Raw genomic sequence first — 22,584 nt, 5'->3', positions numbered from 1 at the left:
TTGGAGCTTGATTCACCGATAAAAATATCTCAAGTCGCAAATTAAAGACCACAATTCTACAGTAAGACCTCATCTTTAGAGACGCCTTATAAAAATAATGAATCTTTGTAGTACTGTTCACAACGTGTTACAGCGCAAGATGTTCTCTAAAGGTCCAAAGACATTCAGCTGATGAAACATTCGTCTTTAGAAAAGTATCAATTCTTTGTAGCTTGTACTTCTTTTAATCAGAACCAGTATACATGTTAGCATAGTCTTGCTAACTTGTATCAATACTGAAAAATTATTAGGTCGACAGTATCGAGTACAGATGACTTAAATGTGTCATTCCTTTGTCTATGACGAAGTTTTTCTAATTTTAAATGCATAACAATTAATTAGCATTTTAAAAGCATTTCTGACACACATAGATATTTATCATTAGCCACGATAAGTGGTTCATAACAGCGATCGCAAAAGAATTTGCTCAATCTTCGAATAGAACATTTGGGGCAAAAATCACCTTTAAAAGAACAGTCATAGTCGAACCACCACTCACGACATTTCTTTTTTAATAGTTAAGACACCCAAACATTGGTGATGAACAAAATATGTGATTTTACGATTGAATCACTTATGAGCATGGGCAGACGAATAGGGTGGTCGACTCGAAATCTGAGGGTCGCAAGTTTGATTCTCCCGCCATCGAAACATGCTCACCTTTTCAGTCGTGGGAGTATTCTAGTGACGGTCAATCCCACGATTCGTTGGTAAAAAAGTAGCCTAAGAGTTGGCGATGGGTGGTGTTAACTAACTTCTTTCATCTTGTCCTATACTGCTAAATTATGAGCGGCTAGTGCAGATAGTCCTCGTGTAGCTTTGCGCGATAATTCAAAACAAGCAATAAAAACAAGCAATAAAAAAATTTAAATTTATAGCTTAAGACTCTTTAATAAAATTATTTTTTTTTATCAAATACGTTGAATAAAAATATTTTGGTTCATTTCTACTTCAGTTCATTGCTTAACACAAACATATCAAATAATATACATCTCTCTCTTATAACTGTTAAATTCAAATGTATTTTTCTCAAAAAAATAATTGAGTTAACGAAAAGCATGTGTTCAAGTTTGAATGAAAATATGACCAATTCCCCAAAACGCAGTTCTTGACTGAAAGGAAGTTGACCTATGTTAGAAGCAGAAGAGGTTAGATCATTCACAAAGTCATCATGAAGAATGGCACACAACATTTCATTATAGGAATGTATACTACTGAAAGAATCGAATCTGCCCATCTGCCAAACAAACTGATGAAACGGAACATGAGGAGACAGTGATTCTTCACGATTCAGTGGTCCGTCCTCCAGTGGAGCTTAACCAAAAGACGAGAGTTCCTAGTTAACCTGGAACGTGAATGGTGGAATGTGAAAGTTGAAGGGGAATGAGGAAAGAAGATACAAGACCACAAAAGACGAGTGTTTCTAGCTAATCTGGAACGTGATTGGTGGAATGTTAAAGCTGAAGGGGAATGAGGAAAGAAGATACAAGACCACAAAAGACGAGTGTTTCTAGCTAATCTGGAACGTGATTGGTGGAATGTTAAAGCTGAAGGGGAATGGGGAACGAAGATACAAGACCACAAAAGACGAGTGTTCCTAGCTAATCTGGAACGTGATTGGTCGAATGAGGAAAGAAAATACAAGGCCACAACGAAAGTTTTAAGAGGATCGCTGAAGAAATACAGATTAAATATAAAATGGGAACCAGAAGAAACCTACTCACTCGGATCATGGATGGAAAAATTAAAACCATGACAAGAAACCCATTTTCGGAGGTAACTTACCCGGAACAAAACGGACTGTGTAGCGCTGGTATTTGTTGGCGGTACCGTACAACGAAGAAGGCTACGGTGGAGAAACTCGGGGTCATGGTCGTTGATGTCCGATATTTTCACAACCACCCTCGTCGTTGAAGAAAGTGGAGGAGACCCGGAATCCATGATCGTCACCTGAAGAAAAGAACAGAGAGATATATACATTCTAACACCTTGTATCTGATTAGCCTCAAACAGAAATGTGCTTCCCGGCTGCTTACTGATTTTGAATTTGCCCGCAAAGATACACGAGGGCTATCTGGCTAGCAGTCTCCAATTTAGCAGTGTAGAGAGAGGAAAAGCAGCTAGTCATTACTACCCACCGTGAACTCTTAGAATATTTTTTTTTTACCATCAAATAGTGGGACTGACCGTAACATTATAACGTCCCAACAGCTGAAAGGGCGAGCATGCTTGGTGCAATGGGGGTTCGAGCCCGCGACCTTCAGATTATGAGTCGATCGCCCTGATGGCCATGCTGGACCCCAGTTGCTTATTTTAGTCCAGCTTTCCCGTTAGCTAGCACATCACGCAGTGTTGGATTAGATAAATGTACTATATTTGGCTCATTGATATGAGTGCTTATTTACATAAGTTACGGAAACTGTATTAAATGTCAAGATACTGGGGAAGGGGACTCACAGAAGTTCTAAAATGTTTCGGAAAATAGTAAAATGTTTGAAGTAAAATAGACTATTATTCGAGTATGAAACATATTATGTATTTTCCAAATAACAAACAGGCCTCTCTGTTCGTTCCTATTTCCAACGTATCCAGTCAGGTGCTTTTCAGATAATTAGGTCTGATTAGTCAGCTGCCTTTCAGATTTAGTGAACACAAGCATGATTTGTTTGTTTGTTTTGAATTTCGCACAAAGCTACTCGAGGGCTATCTGTGCTAGCCGTCCCTAATTTAGCAGTGTAAGACTACAGGGAAGGCAGCTAGTCATCACCACCCACCGCCAACCCTTGGGCTACTCTTTTACCAACGAATAGTGGGATTAACCGTTACAACGCCCCCACAAGTATGAGGTATAAAATTTTGTGTGGGGAATACTGCATACGGACATGCGTAACTTTAATATAACGTTTTTTATATGGTGGCAAGGGGCCAAAAAACAAAATGTTAGATCAATTGCTTTGTTTTCGGTTGTAAAAATAAATAAAATAAACCAGCAATTTCTGTTAGTTGTTCACTGAAAGTACTGTCCCTTAAAACTCGTTAGATTAAAACAAATCAAATAAATGCAAGAAAGATTAAGAGATGCGTGTTAGCCATATGTGTTGAGAAACTATGGTTGTATAAATTTATCGTTTTGATGAACTTAAACGACATATGTTTATACATGGTTTAAGAAAAAGGAGAAAACAAAAAGGTTCACCTCAACTGTCGATAGATGGCGTGAGTTTTGAACCAGGTGCATTAAGACTGAAAAATGTAGGTTAATAATAAAAACACTAATAGACTGCTCACTCAAATGGGTAGTTTTGACCCTGGCCACCAGGCGATATTATCAGTAAAAATTGTCCGCGAGCTATCGTTTACTTTGTAAGTTTAGGCACGCGAACAAAAAACAAGCAAACAAAAAAGGCAAAAAAGCAAAGCAAAAAAGTCACTTTATCAAGCTTGATGAGTGTGTCAGAGAAGACATTTCCAATTAATCACAACTCCCTTGCACCGCTAGAGGGCTAGGGCTAACGGCAGTATTATAATAACAAGTAGGCCTCAGGTGTTTTTTAGGTATTAAAATACGATGAAACATACCTATAACATGCTACACAGAATTTTAGCTAAGGAACGTTGTTCTTTCTTTCTCTCTCTCAGTTCCCACAAATGTAACATATTTGTTGTCTCTTTTATCTGCTACAAATAAGTAACGAGTGAGATAGAAATCTGTACATTAAAGGCACTTCAACTGACTACCTACAGAGCAGTGTGTCTCCGTAACAATAAAATCTGTATTAATTATTCACTAATTTCTAGAGTAAAATGTGAATTCATTTCAGCGGATCGGGGTTTTCAACAAATATGAATCGAAACACAACCATAACATTTTAAACAGGGTCTTTACGTCATTCCGTTGTGAACTTAACTGCTTACGTCATTTTGGACGTACTGAACCAAACATCGCATTTTATTATAAATTTAATTACTTGGACTGTTTCACACGTAACAAACTGAACACCATTCTATAATAGACGTAACTACCTAGGTTATTTTCATATAACAGATAATATCATTACATGATAAAATAATTACCTTACTCTGTATATAACACATTAAGATCATTTTATTATAAACTTAATTACTTGTTTTTTTTCAGTATGTAAACATTCTTATACTCTAAAAATAATTAGTTTTTTTCGTATATAATATACAAAGATAATTTTATTATAGCTTCTGAGTGGCACAATGCTACTCCGGACTCACACAGCTAAAATCCGTGTTTCGATATCTGTGATGGCACAGATAACCCATTGGGTAACTTTGTGCTTAATTCCAAACAAAAAACAAACAAACATTATTTTATAGACTTAATTACTTAAGTTATTTTGTGTGTAATAAACTAAATGTAATTTCTAATAAAAAATAAATATCTAAGTTATTTTATATGTATAATAAAACATTTAATTGTACGTAAACATTAATTTATTTTGCAGAAGAAAAAAAAACACAGACAAGATTGCTTAAACCGTCAACTTCAGTCACTTTTCTTCTTATGAGTGGAACTTAATTACAGTATTACTTAGAAGGAAAATAAATGAGCACCAACAAAGTAAAACAATGGGGATAACTTTGAGATTTTCTACAAAATTCAGAAATGTTGTCGAAGAGTAAAACAGTTGAACAAGGTTTGATTTCTAGAATGTTCGTTAGTTTTAAATGTGAAGACAACTTTTTAACTGTCACTAACTGTTTTCGTTTGTTGGGCTACTCTTTTACCAACGAATAGTGGGATTGACCGTCACATTATAACGACCCCACGGCTAAGACTGCGAGCATGTTTGGTGTGACGGCGATTCAAGCCAGCGACACTCAGATTAAAACACGATACCGGTTTTTGAACACTATGTGGTAAAGATACCGAAACACTGAGACATTTATATTGCCTATATCTAATGGTTCAACCTTTGTGGGCATTATTAGTATTTGATATTATTTTCTTTATCACTCAAAAAACAGTACCAATAAATCAGAAAAAGTCCAGGGCCTTAACCTCCTGGCTATGCCGGGCCCTCGATTACCTTAAACAAATAACATTTGAAACAGTAACATTCTAACACGTAAGGGAGGTGAGACAGTATAACTAGATACACTTTCGTCTGTTCTATTTTCCCGTGACGGAGGTGAGACCGTATAACTAGATACACTTTCGTCTGTTCTATTTTCCCGTGAGGGAGGTGAGACAGTATAACTAGATACACTTTCGTCTGTTTTATTTTCCCGTGAGGGAGGTGAGACAGTATAACTAGATACACTTTCGTCTGTTCTATTTACCCGTGAGGGAGGTGAGACAGTATAACTAGATACACTTTCGTCTGTTCTATTTACCCGTGAGGGAGGTGAGACAGTATAACTAGATACACTTTCGTCTGTTCTATTTTCACGTAAGGGAGGTGAGACAGTATAACTAGATACACTTTCGTCTGTTCCATTTTCACATAAGGGAGGTGAGACAGTATAACTAGATACACTTTCGTCTGTTCTATTTTCCCGTGAGAGAGGTAAGACAGTATAACTAGATACACTTTCGTCTGTTTTATTTTCCCGTGACGGAGGTGAGACAGTATAACTAGATACACTTTCGTCTGTTCTATTTTCGAGGGAGGTGAGACGTAAGGTCTGTTCTATTTTCCCGTAAGGGAGGTGAGACAGTATAACTAGATACACTTCTGTTCTATTTACCCGTGAGGGAGGTGAGACAGTATAACTAGATACACTTTCGTCTGTTCTATTTTCACGTAAGGGAGGTGAGACAGTAAAACTATCAGTATAACTTACGTGACAGAGAGTCTTAACAGTTCATATGGAAATGAGTGAACAGTACGGTACTTTCAACCTGCAGAAACTAACCAGCACGTTCTGATGAACTCCCTCTGACAACTGTATTAAAAGAGTCTACAACAGCTTGTGAATTACTTCCGATAAATAATAAAGCAGTCTACAGTATGTTGTGAATTACTTTCGATACATAATGAAACAGTGTACAGTATGTTGTGAATTACTTCCGACATATAATAGCACAGTCTACAATATGTTGTGAATTACTTCCGATAAATAAAAGAGTCTACAGTATGTTGTGAATTACTTCCCACAAAAAAATAAAACAGTCTACAGTAGCCTGTAAATTACTTCCAATACATAATAAAACAGGCTACAATAGCCTGTGAATTACTTCCGATAGCGGCACAAAATTAGTGTACAGTATGCTGTGGAAGTGTTCCTAACAACAATGTCAAAGAAGTAAAAGTATAAAGTAGACAATGGAATTGTGTCTGATGACAACGTTAACTAAACCTAAAATGTATTGGAATTACTTTACCTTATCTTTCGAAAGCTCTGAAATTATTACTAATTACAGTGTTAGGTTACAATAATTCATGGTGTTACGTTTTATAATAGTTAATTAAGCACACGGTCGACTTTGTAATTATTTTTTATACTGTTAACAAATCAATATTATAACTGGCTGTGAAGAGCCACAGATTTCTATTGAACCTTACCCATGTCTTACTGTGGCGATTTGGTCTTACTGATAGATAGACATTTATCAAATTCACGTCTATTTTGCTTGAGATGATAAGAGAAATTAAAGAAAAGAAAGAGAACCATCAGCAGAACGTAACAATGCACTAATATTGAAGAAGCCGCAAAGGCGAAACGTCGGTTAAAATAAGATTTCTTATAAATATCTGGAGCGTAAAAGTCGATTTTTTCCTACCTTTTTGTTTTTCAAAACAAAGCATATAAATCCCATCAGTATAAACTAGAACTTTTGAAAGATTACAAAAATTGTCAGAAATCGACCGAAAACGTCTTATAAAAGAGAGTAAAACGAAACCTTTAAAATACAATTATGGATTTTTAAACAAGAACACAACAATGTGCACTAATGTGTCAGTACGAGCTTCTTCCCCCGTTACACCAAATACGCTCGTCCTTTTAACCGTGGGAGCGTTATAACGTGGCGGTCAATCGCACTATTCGTTGGTAAAAGAGTAGCTCAATAGTTGGTGGAGGGTAGCGATTACTAGCTGCCTTTCCTCTAGTATTAATTTACTAAATTAGGACGGCTAGCGCACGAAATTCAAAAACAAAAACAAACGAGCTTCTTCTTTTAACCGCTAGTTGATTCTGATACAAAGGCACACAAATATTTCTAAACGGTATTCCAACAATTCTCGTCTTATTTAAAATAAGGAAAATTGTGATTCCCAGTCTCACAGATAAGCAATTTATCTGTCTTAATGCTCTGAGATCAGAATGTATTTTTTACTATATTGTTGAAAAACGACATCAAATAGTGAAACTTACCTAAGGGCCCCCAGCAGAAACCGGGTTTCGATGCCCGTAGTGAGCAGAGCATTGTGCAGCTTTGTGCTTATTTCCAAATACACATTTACTCGGTGGTATGAGCCTCCTACTTTAAAAATAACGCCCTCTATGAAATAATAACGAATCACAATCAGTTTATATATCATCAAATATTTATTATAATGATGGGCACGTGTTATTTTTTTATTTTGCCTTCTCTCAAAAGCACCTGATTGGAGAAATCTATCTCAATTAGTTTGAAGTGTTAGGTTTTTGTCGTAAAATAGGGAGAGAGAAAAAATGGACAAGATAAGGAAATCACATTACTCAGACAAGCCTCTTTATTGCCTCTTTCTTAGTTTTGCCGTCTTAATGCGCGCCCGGTCTTGTAGCTGTTTCAGAACACTAAATCTCCATAAAGATGTAGTTTCCAATTTTGCATAACATGAATACTTAAGTTCTACCGTGCAACGTGTTTAAGAAATCTTCCCTACTTGCATATACTGGCTTAAATTTCTAACTTGTACACATTTTCATTAGAATCTTTTGAGTTGTTTGTTCATAATTCAGGGCCTGACAAGGAATATAAAAAAACAAAGAGTTAACCAACTGGAATGATCATCGTTTTACTTCAGAATTAGTTTAAGGCCATTGCGTCATATCCTTGCGTCATTGTAAAACACATATGTATATTCAGAGAAAAGTCTACAGGGATTTAGTGAAATTACTTGACGTTTTGAAATATTCCTCTTGGAAGAAATTCGATGCTCAATTTTCGAAGTTTCTGAAATAAAACAAAAACTAGAAGGTAGGCTTAGGCCCTGTTTGAATGCCCTAGAGATTACACCTAATTTTCAAAGGGCTCTGATATCACAGTTTTGGACCCACCTACTAAAATCAGATTCAGCCAACCTTCTTAAAGATTTTCAGATCGCTCCAGCTTTAGAACGTTTGTCATTGTACTTGTATACCGACGTTTTGCTTTTTTAATTACCTATTATATTTGATGAAGAACTCAGTACAGAATATGAAACGTTATTTCCAAAACTAAACGGAGCGCCGGAGCAGTTTATGTGAAGCTATTCTGAAACGTCATCTGCAAAACTTGACAGAACCGCGGAAGTAGTCCATGTGAACCGAAACCAAAACGTCGCTTCTAAAATAAACAGAAGGCAGGAGCAGCCCACACGAACCTATTTCGAAACGTCGTCTCCAAAACTAGCTAGAACGCGGGAGTAGTCCATGTGAACAGAAACCAAACCGCCGCCTCTCCAATAAACAGAAGACAGGAGAAGCCCACACGAACCTATTTCGAAACGTCGTCTCCAAAACTAGTCAGTAGGCAGGAGCAGTCTATATACACCTTTTCAGAAAGGTCGAATCGAAAACTAGATAGAACGCAAGAGGAGTCCATAGGAATTTATTCCGAAACGCCGTCTACAAAGTTATACAGTAGGCAGGAGCAGTCCCGTACGAACCTATTCCGAAACGTCGTCTCCAAAACTAGACAGTAGGCAGGAGGACTTCATATGAACAACTAATCAACAAATTTTCGAAGTATGTGCTAGAAACCTCTAGCAGCCAATATCCCAGGTACCAATTTATACAATACATTCTATACACGAAATGCGACCAACTTATCTGAAACAAGTTTTCTTTATACGTGAAGTTAAAGAAAAGAATAGAGCTTGTACAGAAGGGAAATGTCCTGCGAATCTTCGTTTGAAAGGAGGGAGGCAACGGTCCATTTAAAACGTTGTATTAAGTCACACACATGTGTTCGAAATAAAACCTTCATTCTTGCTTAGTGAGGAAACTTACTGAAAAGTGATAAAGGATATTTCATTCAAGCATATCTATCAAAATACTTGAGTAGGATTCACAGCGACCCTCAGGACTTCGTTATTACATAGGTGTTCAACACTGATATTTTTCAGATAACGACCATTTTTTTTATATTTCTTTATAATTCGTTACAGTTTTAGTATGCATGATGCCCACCAGGGTGGCATAATTAAAAATACGCCAGTGCCAAACGTGTTCATTTGTTAAGCGCAAAGCTAAGCAATTGGTTATCTGTGCTTTGTTTGTTTGTGGAATCTCGCGCAAAGCTACACGAGGGCTATCAGCGCTAGCCGTCCCTAATTTAGCATTGTAAGACTAGAGAGAAGGCAACTAGTCATCATCACCCGCCGCCAACTCTTGGGCTACTCTTTTAGTAGTAAATAGCTGGATTGATCAAATTTTATAATGTCCCCACGGCTGAAAGGGCGAGCATGTTTGGTGTAGCGGGGATCCGAACTCCCAACCCTCGGATTACAAGTCGAGTGCCTCAACCACCTGGCCACGCGGAGCCGATACTTAACAGTTTAAATCCGCAAATTTACCTCTGAGCTATAGTGGGGAGGCTAGCTCTTAGTACTGAGAAAGGAAGGACAAAACACTGACGTAATGACGATAAAATCTGATACATTTAACTGATTTTGAAGGAAACATCTTCAAAATACGATACTGCATAGAGAAATATCTATCTTTACAAATATATATACAGTAAAATTAGATAATTACATCCAACTGAAGCCAAATGAATAAACAAAATCATGAGGAAGGACTGCGTTAAAAACAGAAAATCACAACCTCTGAATAATCATAACCATAAATTTTAAGCCATAGACAAAACGCATTAACATGAAACAAAATACGCATTATGTTTTTAAAAAGGATACAAAAGTAGAAGCTACAACGTGGGATTACAAGATGTATCCTAGGCTTTGGAGGTGACAGATAAAGTAGGACCCACATTGCGATGGTGATACACCGACTATCAGTCTTAACCTCCAATTCGCTGGTCTCACATGAGAAGAACAGAAATGAGGAGAGCGAGATGTGAGTGCTCAAGCCCACAATGTCCCACAGACAGTTGTCGGAAGGTGACTGCTCTCCCAAGTTAAAATAAGAATAAGAAAAAGATAAACATAAAAAGAAGAAAAATAAAAAACAGGTAGAAAGAGGTTAGTTTTTAACCTAAAAGAAAATAATTATTTATTTCACCTTTTTCTTTCACGGCCCGGCATGGCCTGTTGGTTAAAGCGCTCGACTCGCATTTTGAGTGTCACGGGTTCGAATCCTCGTCACACCAAACATGCTCGCCCTTTCAGCCGTGGGGGCGTTATAATGCGACAGTCAATCCCACTATTCGTTGGTAAAAGAGTAGCCCAAAAGTAGGTGATGGATGGTGATGACTAGCTGTCTTCCCTCTAGTCTTACACAGGGGCCTGGCATGGCCTAGCGCGTTAAGGCGTGCACTTCGTAATTTGAGTGTCACGGGTTCGAATCCTCGTCACACCAAACATGCTCGCCCTTTCAGCCGTGGGGGCGTTATAATGTGACGGTCAATCCCACTATTCGTTGGTAAAAGAGTAGCCCAAGAGTTGGCGGTGGGTGGTGATGACTAGCTGCCTTCCCTCTAGTCTTACACTGGTATATTAGGGACGGCTAGCGCAGATAGCCCTCGTGTAGCTTTGCGCGAAATTCAAAAACAAACAAACAAGCTTCTTTTATATACTCTTCCCTTTATTTTGCTTTCGTAATTTTTATGCATTAGTTATTTGTGTAAATGACATCGTCTGTTTGATAAAAACTTTTTCATTTCTTATTTATTTCCAGCATCGAAAGGAAAACGATTTATCAGAAAGTCGTCGAGTTAAACAGCATTTCTCATGTGTTCGTTTGTGTGAGGGTTACATCGAATGTGTGTTGTAACGTAAATTTACTATTAACTCCGACAGCTTATCAAAAAAAAACATGGATGAAAAGCTCTACTACAACAACAACAACAAAAATTCCATACCGTGCAACCTCAATAAATTAGTTTAAACACTGTAATCTGTCTATTCAAGTTACAGACGATAAAATGAAACTTAAAACGGGGAAATTACTGATAAAAAATGGGTGGATAATATTAGGAAGAATAAAGATGAAATAACTGAATAATATGTCAAAATAATAAGAGACAGTGAACAGTGTTATGTGTATGGAAATACATTATCCAGTTGGAAAAAATATGTATTATACAGTCAACGAGTATTAAAAGATTATAGATGGAAAGAATACATTGAATTTGAGTAAGGACGTGAGAGCGTTGAAAATAGAGGGAACATAAAAACTAGGAATTACAACAGGAATGTGTCCAATAAAATAATAAATCATAAACTTAAAAGGAAATGTGGGAGACTAAAAGTTACATAAAGTGAAACAAGTATCACCAAAAGGAAAGAAAATTATAGGAAGAAATACAAAAAAAAAAAATTACAAACAAAGAAGGAGAGAGAACGATCAATAAGAGGCTAACTGAATATTCGTGGCCTTTACTTTTTAGTAATTCCTATTCATGCCACCAGGAAATAAAAATTGAATTAAAAGAAATAGTCTGTCATAAAAAAAGCTTCTTTTTTATAATACAGAGGTTTGGCTGTCAAGTACAGACTACAGTGCCTTACCACTGCCCGTCACTTCTCTACTGTCCAAATATTTGTAACTTAGCTTCACTGAGTATGATCTGGGAAGACACTAATATAACGGATTACGACCTCCCACGTTTTTGAAACGTTTTCCACGTCATTAATCAAGATAGTTGCTGAGAAATGACATTGCTTATGGCTTTCCTATTTATACTTTTGTGGGAAATTAAATAACTCCAAACTTATTCAAAACTTAAAAGCAAAATCGTTTTAGCTCGGCAATGATGGAAGAGTAATGAATCATGTCTATACTGATCAGGACCATTTATTCACAGAAAATATTGTTCATCTTAAGTTTTCCTGGCTTTATATGCTAAAACAGCTTCTTCGTCTGACATTTGGGAAGATTTACCTTATTAACGATCTCGATGTAGTTGATGTGTGAACGAAAATCGTACACTGAGAACATCTTTTATTCCACTACGTTCACCAAAGTGGGACAGAAACTCCCAGTCTCATGGAAATGAACTGTAATTAATTATCACTGGGAAGAAACAGCATAGAACGAATGACGTTTAGTGGGAAGAGAGGGAAGTAATAATGATCGAATCATACAGTAAGCGAAAACAGAAACAAGTAATAACAATCAAGGCAACATTGCCCACAAAAATACGTAAAAGTAAAACAAAGTACCATTGATAAAATAGAACAAATTCTGAGAAACAAGGTAACATTACCGACAAACCTAGTAACAAGTAATATAACAATGTTGCATTACCCAGAGGTTTAGAAGAACATAAATAATAAAAAGTAAACCAGCATTACTAAACGAAACCTAAACACAACGATGTATTACTAACAAACCTGAACACAAGCAATACAACAATGATGTATTACCGACAAACATAAACACAAGTAATACAACAATGAATTGTTACTGACAAACCTTACAAAAACAATAAGAAATCAAGCAGAATTAATTAAAAACATAAGAAAACAACATTGTTCTCTTCTTATCAATAAAAGTATTAATACCCATACCAGCCGTTCTAAGATACATTTTTATTTCAAGTGAGTTTCTCGTCATCAAGGAAAACAACAAATAATAAGAACCGAGAGAGAATTCCATACAAACATAAAAAAAACAAGCCAAGGCAGCATAACCGATAGACCTTAAAATGAGACAATAAAAATCGAGGCAGTATTACTAAGAATATTAAAAAATAAGTTTGTTTTTTTAATTTCGCGCAAAGCTACACGAGGGCTATCTGTATTAGCCGTCCCTAATTCAGCAGTGTAAGACTAAAGGAAAGAGAACTAGTCATCTCCACCCACCGCCAACTCTTGGGCTACTCTTTTACCAACGAATAATGGGATTCACCGTCACATTATAACGCCCCCACTGCTGGGAGTGCGAGCATGTTTGGTGCGACCGGGATTTGAACCCGCGACCCTCGGATTACGAGTCGAACGCCTTAACCAGCCCTAAATTACCCCTCGTGTAGGTTTGTGCGAAATTCAAAACAAACATAAAACACCTATACACACTTTCCCCCAAGTGGTACAGCAACGTGTCTGCAGACGTACAACGTTCGAATTTGGGTTTCGATACCCATGATGACAGAGCATAGATAACACTTTGTGTAGTTTTGTGCTTAATTACACATCAACCTAAGCCTACAAATAATAATAACCGAAGTAGTTTTCCCCGTAAAGAAAATGAAATAAAAACACATGCGTCATAACCTTTAAATGCAGAAATAAAACTGTTACGTCACTTCTACACTTTTTGAGTCCAATCCAACATTCAACGTCACCATTTTTACTTATATATTCAATACATACCGTACTGAATATAAACGACATACGTGTTATTGTTAATTATGCGCATCTCGAAAATATAGATTTCTCGTCTTTCCTCATTAGTTTAAGCTTTTCCAACTGAACTATTTGTTCGTGTGCAAAGCGTTGCTAAGGCGTTTCAACTAAAATTCGCTACCGTAGTTAATGCGTTATGATTACTCCTTTTCTGAGCATGTGCATATTAAATATTCACCCAAATGTCTGCATGAGTAAATTAAAATTCAAGCCTCCAGTTGTCACCCGTTTATGTTGGTTCGCTGGTATCAGTGGAAAAAACTAATCAAAACATTATATCTTTTAACAACTGAATTTCATTTAAACGTGAAGATCTGCGAAATATTCTTATGACGTGAATACGAAAACGAAAATACTGAATTATAGAAACAAGACGAGAGTAAGTTTACTCGCTGCTAGAATGACGTATCATTTATGTCTTTTCATACACGCATATCGATTTTCTTTGGTACAATGACATAAGAATTTTGCCCGACATGGCCAAGTGGTTGAGGCACTCGATTCGTAAACTGAGGGTCGCGGATTCGAATGACCGTCACAACAAACTTGCTCGCCCTTTCACCCGTGAGAGCGTTATAATGTAACTGTCAATCCCACTATTCATTGGTAAAACAATAGCCCAAGAATTGACGGTGGGTGGCGATGACTATTTGCCTTCTCTCTTGTCTTACATTGCTAAATTAGGGACGGCTAGCATAGATAGCTCTCGTGTAGCTTTGCGCGAAATTGAAACCAAACTTTTGAAAATACATTCGGATTATTCACGTTTTTTTCTTTTTTTACTGAGGTAATTTATAATGGAACTTGGAAGAATAAACCAAACACATCTACAAATACATGATCTTGTTTTGTTTTGAATTTCAAGCAGAGCTACACGAGGACTATCTACGCTAACCGTCCCTAATTTAGCAGTGTAAGACAAGAGGGAAGGCAGCTAGTCATCACCACCCACCGCCAACTCTTAGGCTACTCTTTTACCAACGAATAGTGGAATTGACCATCACATAACACCCCTACGACTGAAAGGGCTAGCATGTTTGGTTCGACGAGAATTCAAATCCGCGACCCTCGGATTACCAGATACGTGATATCTTAAGTTGTAATTAATTAAGTCTGTAGCAAAGTATTCAATGGACATCCTCAATCAAGAGGGCGCTGTTAATATTATATTTTTTCCAATTTTGTCCAATTTACTTTCAAACACTAATTTTTACAGTTGTTTAAGCAAATCTAGGTCGGTATAAAATAGCTTAAGAAATACAGTTCCTTTGGAAATTTACAGCAGTCAGAGAACATTTAACTACAAACACACTGTGATAAGAAACTTATAACGACTCTTTTCAATTAACCATTCTAGTGTTGGTGATAAAAAACAGCTGAAAGTAAGGTCTTAATTTTGTAGTCCCCTATCGGTCAACCCTTAAAATAAATAATATAACTTACACCACGTTATCATATTAAGCAGAATTTTTGGATTTTTCATTAATAATAATAATACGGTAAATCCACGAGCTTACAAAGCTAAAATACAGTGTTCGATTTCCCAAGGTAGACACAACAGATAGTTCATAGTAGACTTGAATTAAAATGAATTAAAAACAGTCATGTGACGAATAGCTTTTACTGCAGTCTTTTATACCCGAGATATATCACTACTATAATTTTTTCAATCTAAAAGTATGCGAAACTCGAGGAATGTCTAGATATAATTTTCTTTCAGCGGATATGTTGTATTCCCTTTTAACCATTAAAATGTTCGGCTCACTTCCCCAAATCTGAATTCTTCAATCTCGTGTTTTTTGAATATATCGTGGACAGTTCGGGAATTTAGATGTGTGATAGTTGAAGTAAACTAAGTGGTGAAATAAACTTTTGAACAACAACAAAAGATAAAATGAAAGACACACTGGTGGATGCGTGGAACAAGGAAAGAATTTCCCTGGGCAGTAGTGACGGTCTCTAGGGAAGGAATGTATATTCGTTCATGATCACTCTTAACCCCCCCCTTCTCAAAATCATTTAAGTACGATATGACGCACAAAATTAAAATAGTTCGTATTTCCATAAAAGGCTTAGTTAACGTTAAACAAACAGGGTAGGTTTAGAATTCAAGTTCTTCAAACAAATTTAATGCAATTCTTACACTTATTTTTTCTATTTATCTTTCTGTACAAAAAAAAATGAAAAAGAGAACAAATTCCAAAATGCAAAAAATAACAATGTTTGATTTGTTGTTTTTGAATTTCGCGCAAAGATACACGAGGGCTATATGAGCTAGCCGTCCCTAATTTAACAGTGTAAGACTAGAGGGAAGGCAGCTAGTTATCATAACCCACCGCCAACTCTTGGACTACTCTTTTTCTAGCACATAGTGAGATCGATCAAACATTTTAATGTCCCCACGGCTGAAAGGACGAGCATATTTGCTGTGACGGAGATCCGAAACCGCGACCCTCGGATTATCAGTCCAGCACCTTAACCACCTGGCCATGCCGGGCCGTCAGTAAAGTAAATCTATTAATCTATATTATTTATCACTTCGTAAGTTGTCCACTTGTATATATTATTGCCTGTGCTTGTGTATAAAACAGAGACATATGTCTTTCAAACAAATAAAGTAAAAATATAAGAATAAAATCTGAAATTCTAAATATATTTCAAAACATATTGGTCATTAATGATGACCAGATGTAATCTTATTCTTCAGCTGAGCTTCAAATGTAATTACACCATTGCACGAAGATGTTATCTTGATAATTGAAACTGGTGTTAAGCACGAAAGCATTACGGACGTGAGCCTGAAGTCTTCAATTTCCAAACTAATTTCACTTTAATATTTGTAAATTGGTAAGAATCCCTGACACGTAATTCGTGGTAAAAATATTGAATCTAAGGAGTATTACAATGTTCAAACCACACGTAGATAAATAAATTACTGTGTAACAGTCGCGTCAAGTTGCACATGATTTTTCGTTGCTTGCAGATACGGTTTCAAAAATGCTAATGATTATTTGATGAGAATTTTTCATATATATTTATTTCAAATTATCTTGTGAAACGTTTTATAATAGCTTTTAAAAAATGATAAAATGTCTTTCAATCAACACGTTACTAATTAATTACAAGTGATTATATAAAAATCGTACACTTAAAAGTGTCGCTTGCAAATTTTTAACAAACACCAATACTCCCAACGTTTATTCTAAAGTTTGAGCTCAATTTAACACCAGTCACAGCGAACCATGTTTATTCCAAATGAAACTTCTGAAAATGTCATTTATTCTGAACACTGTACATTGGTTCTCACAATCTTATTTTTAATTACCATTTTTACTTCTTATTCGTTTGTTTGGAATTAAGCACAAAGCTACACAATGGGCTATCTGTGCTCTGCCCATCACGGGTATCTAAACCCGGATTCTAGCGGTGTAAATCCAAGGACATACCGCTGTGCAACTGGGAAGATTTTCAGTTTTTACTTTTTTTTTTTTGGTTTTCCAGTGGACATTCCCTTTGGGGAAACCGTAAAGTCAAACATTCTCGTGGTTGGCTATCCAGGGAGTTGCTAATCAGGATTTGAGGTTAATTTCTTCTTTGAAATTGGCTTTCCACCAAAATAAAACTGTCACCATTTTGATAACATAGCCTAACAGTATCGACTACTGTTAGGCTATGTTAGGCTCGACGCAAATAATGCAGGAAGTCAGAGAACAAAGAACAATATTAGGCTATTAACAATGTCTGGAATATAATTGGTTTTGAAATACTATGTACAGGTTTCCTGAGTGAGACACGTGATTATCAGTGTGTTTACGTTTATTTATCCATTCGTGTGTGTTTTTAAATTTTAATTAAAATAACTGGCTCATTAAGATCCGTAAGTAACTCAAAATATGTAACTAATTATCTCTGTTATTATTTAGCTGTTTAGTAGCCTATCCCCTTTGGCGTTTATATCTTTGTTAAAGTCAATTTGCCCTATCCCAAATACCAGGTCTTGATATTCGTGGTGGGCAGAACACAGATAGCCCATAGTGTAGCTTTGTGAAAAACTACAACGAATCAACCAAAGTGAAGTAAATTTTAAGTTTCATTGTTGAAGTAAAAACATAAATTTAATCATGATTAATTGAACTACGATACTGTTATTCATTTTCAAAATTACGTTTCTAAGCAAGATATGTAAACATGAAAATTACATCGAGTGCTATTAAAAAAAACAAACTATGGCTTTAATTCAGAATTATCCATTTCTAGATCTCTGAATTTAAAGTCTGAAATAAACTGGATATATTTTTCCAAAACTAAACCGGCGTGACGCCTTTTAACGACGTGACACAAAACTTGACTCACACATGTATTTACTTTTGTGGTGAAACCAGCAATATTTCTAAATACACAGTAAATACAAGGAATTTGAATACTCTTCTAATATTAGTAAATCAATTCACACTTTCATTCAAAGAAATCATCAAATAAAAAATGTTTCACCAAAACATTTTTTTTTAATTTCACAAAGCGATAAAATAGTCCACACAACGCTTGTGAGAGTGTCAGTTTCTTACCTCTAAAACGTGTTCTTGTTGCATTTCCCGATCAATTTGCTGCCTGGTGGTTCGAATAACACCTGAAATATAAACATACATACATATGTATATACATTCAAAAGTGCTTATAAGAAATTCATATTTATAACGAAACGATTTTTTTGGGGGGGATTCAAAATCTAAACTTCTCACGTGCATTTTAAATCTCTGCTGACGATACTGCTTTTCATACATGGATATGTTTATAAATATTTAATTGGTTTGAGCGAATCACGCTGAAATACAATGAAACGCCAAAGAAACAGATTATTTCATGGTAGTTTCTACATTGGAACACAGCGATTACATTAGCGAAAGTATTGAAAAATATTCTCGTGAGAGTTAAGAATTTTTAAAAGCAAGCAAAGAAAGAAGGATGAAAAAAGATAAATATTGATTTATTGACCGCTACTGTTGCATTTTTTATTGTTCAAAAATTATTTAAGTATAATTAGAAAAATTAGGAACTTTTTTAATTTCAAACTTTACATACGCATTATATAATACTTATGTAATTTGAATTTTGAACTAAACCAACTAGATATAAAAAATTATCGACTTTTGTCATTCGAAGCTCAAACTTCCTCCATCAAACTCACAATATATAAATATATATATACATAAATATATATCGACTTGCGTGCTTTGAATTCAAATCAAACATGTTATAAATGTACAATGATCTATGTAACCTCATTCAAATCAAGTACAGACATTGCATTGGTTAAATCTAAATATATCTATTCAAAACCAATGTCTAAAGCCACAAGGGCTTTAAAAAAAGGAGAAATTTCCATAAGTATAGACCATTACCATTAGAGTAAAATTGGTTCAACATTTATCACTGCAAAGCTTTCATGCTAACGAATGTCGTCAATACATATATATGGAGAGAGAGCGAAAATCTATGAGAGGCAGACTTCATATGCGTAATTACTAACTTAAGTTTAAAAGAAACCCGTTAACTTTAACTTTCCAATATTTAAACTTAAGAACGACTGGATGTTCTTATATGAAAAAGAAAGTTTGTTTGTTTTTGAATTTTGCGCAAAGCTACACGAGGGCTATCTGCGCTATCTGTCCATAATATAACAGTGTAAGACTAGAAGAAAGGCAGCTACTCATCAGCACCCACCGCCAACTCTTGGGCTACTATTTTACTAACGACTAGTGGGATTGACCGTAACATTATAACGTCCCCACGACTGAATGAGAGAGCGTGTTTGGTACGACGAACCTAAAAGAAAAAGTTAAAATATTTACTACCAATAAGACGAGAGAAACAACAACCCAAAGAATTAAATAACACTACTAAAATAGCATGCTAATGTTAACTAAAATAGTTTACAGGTCGCTAACTTATCAAAACGGCGAGAAAGTACAGAAAAATATTCCGATACAGAAACAGTTTGTCTCTCAATTACACTTAAGTGAATAAATAAAAGTGAAGAAAGTCAAGACATATTACACCAAAGATCGATTATTAACATTAGATAACTTCTAATATAACATTCATTTTCTCTAGGCCTAGCATGGCGAGGTGGTTAAGGCACTCGACTCGTAATCCTAAGGGCGCGGGTTCAAATCCCGTCAAACATGCTCGCCCTTTCAGCGTGGGGGCGTCATATGTGACGGTCAATCCCACTATTCTTTGGTAAAAGAGTAGCCTAAGGGTTAGCAGTGGGTGGTGATGACGAGTTGCCTTTCGTTTAGTCTTACATTGCTAAATTAGGGACGGCTGACGTAGATAGTTCTCGTGTAGCTTTGCGCAAAATTCAAAAACAAATAAACAATCGTTCTCTCTAAATATCTTTAAGAGTTGAATTTTCCGTCTCTTATTTTTATCATTCGTATTATTTCTCTCTCACTGGATTTTCTACCCATTTATTCATCTGTTCGTCTGTCTATTCATCTAAGTTGCTGTTGATATATCATTAAGAGTTATTGACACAAATAATTACTTTACATAGTACTGCCCTTTGTCCTTCTGTTTCTTGTTAATTAGAAATATAAGCAGGTTTCTTCCAATCTGATGTCATGTTCAGCTTGAGGTTGTCGTCCATCATCCTTCCCTGTGCCTGTAAGCCGTGTATCATCTGAGTGTACACCTTTAATTAACTTGTTTTGCTTATACGAGTGTACGATTTTTGGTGCTTAGTTTTAACCAGTTCATTCATCTCAATCCTTTACAGTAGACGATTGGCGTAACAGCTGTATGCTTGCAACTGTTCCCTCACGATGAAACATACACGAACTTCCTGACATTGGCGCGTGTTAAATACATCAACAAAACCATCAATCACATTCTTTTAAGGTTGATTTCGAACAACCAACCCTCACGAAAAAGAAATGTAACAAAAAACATCTCATTAATACTACTGAATAGTACACAGTGGTGGCCAGTAGTATCAACCATACAAGTATTTAGAAATCTTATTACCATCAGAGGTTCGAAAGAGACAGCTTACCGTTATGTGATGAAATGGAAAGAATTGGGTGTAATACGGAGTTGAGCGTGTTGTGTTATATGTGAAACATCAGAATATATATATCCAGTTTTATTAACACAAGGAGAACTGATTTCTTCCAAATCTTCACACACGTTTCCTCAATACTAATGTGATAATAATAAACACATCAGTATGACTTATTTAATCTCTATAAAACGTTAAGGAAAACGTCAAGACACAAATGGACGAACACGTGCTTACTGTGGTGTGTAGGGTTGTCACAGGACAAATACTGAGGCCGCAAGAAAGACTTCGTTCATCACGGAGGACAAAAGCTTTGGAAGACGGCGTCAATGGGCGCAGATAAAACTTGATAAGATGAAAACAGTCAGAGCCATAATGGTTCTACGTAAGGAACTGGAGATGAAGGCTGAGACCCGTAGACACAAAGACAATGAGCTTACGATGTTATAAACCATCTGTGGGTTTCAAGAACCGTTTCCAACAAACATTTCTTTACTGGGAAATACGTTCTACACAGTTAGCGTTGTAAAGATAATTGTAAAATCCGCGAGTGGCAAAATTGAGACAAAATCGATAACACAGAAGAATTAAGAGAAACGAACAGCAGCAACAAGAACAACAACTAAAGCACTACGAGGTAAGAAATGTTAATGGGAGAGCCAGCCTTCAGAGAAACTAGGAAGACGCTTTCCATTGGAAACTGTCGTAAATGTCAGAATTTTCAATATTGAAGAAAATGCTACAAAAAACAAAACTGAAACCATTTCAGAGAAAACATAACATCACTACAGCTGGATTGCAAGATGATATAACTGAGAAAATGTATGTTTGGCCTAACGTCAAAATACCTCTCTCTCTCAGTTCCCTCCCCCCGACCCTCAACAGTGGCACAGCGGTAAGTTTGCAAATTTATAACACTAGATTCCAGATGTCAATACTCGTGGTGGGCATATCATAGATAGCCCACTGTGCAGCTTTGTGCTCAATTACAAAGAACGCCCCCCTTATCTGACTATACATAGTTAAAATTCGAGAAAAAAAATATACTTTCATTTGAGGCCCGGCATGGCCAAGCGGGTTAAGGCGTGCGACTCGTAATCTGAGGGTCGCGGGTTCGCATCCCCGTCGCGCCAAACATGCTCGCCCTTTCAGCCGTGGGGGCGTTAAAATGTGACGGTCAATCCCACTATTCGTTGGTAAAAGAGTAGCCCAAGAGTTGGCGGTAGGTGGTGATGACTAGCTGCCTTCCCTCTAGTCTTACACTGCTAAATTAGGGACGGCTAGCTTAGATAGCCCTCGAGTAGCTTTGTGCGAAATTCAGAAGCAAACAAAAAACAATACTTTCGTTTGTTTGTTTTTGGATTTCGCGCAAAGTTACACCAGGGCTGTATGTGCTACTCGTTTTGTTTGAGAGTTCAAAGCAAAATAATATTCTTATGCGACTACAATACAGACTGTGTGGACAAAAAGCAGAACAAGTTAAAAACAACTTTACATATATTAATAGATAAATATATAATACATATATAATTTACTCATAGCATGCAGCGCCAGCTTTTATAGACATACTTAAGGAAAATATACATACTTTACTTAAAATTAATAATCAAATGCATCAACGCCTGTTATTAAAATCATGAAAATTAATGTAATACATATGCACATCGCTCAAGTTAAATCAACTTAGAAAAGAAAAGAAAAAAGAAAGGAATATTCCTTGAAATAAAAGTGAAAGACAATAAAACACGTTTTGAAATATGTAGAGTTACCTATTATACTTTAAAACATATGATAATC

The 22,584-nt window shown here is 36.1% G+C and overlaps 1 protein-coding gene across 1 annotated transcript in view; it reads right to left on the bottom strand.

Annotated features, from left to right (window-relative positions):
- Positions 1 to 22,584, bottom strand: part of LOC143244390 (fat-like cadherin-related tumor suppressor homolog) — a gene marked incomplete in the record, with an annotated part of 451,859 nt that overhangs the window by 93,307 nt on the left and 335,968 nt on the right. Inside the window, 2 exon segments of the mRNA XM_076488964.1 lie at positions 1,825 to 1,989; positions 18,293 to 18,354. Coding sequence (XP_076345079.1) covers positions 1,825 to 1,989; positions 18,293 to 18,354 — 227 coding nt within the window.

Source organism: Tachypleus tridentatus, chromosome 2, assembly GCF_004210375.1.
Source record: "Tachypleus tridentatus isolate NWPU-2018 chromosome 2, ASM421037v1, whole genome shotgun sequence".
In the NCBI taxonomy this organism is placed as follows: Eukaryota; Metazoa; Arthropoda; class Merostomata; order Xiphosura; family Limulidae; genus Tachypleus; species Tachypleus tridentatus.
The sequence above is the reverse complement of the archived record's forward strand: the minus strand, read 5'-3'. Positions and strand labels throughout refer to the sequence as shown.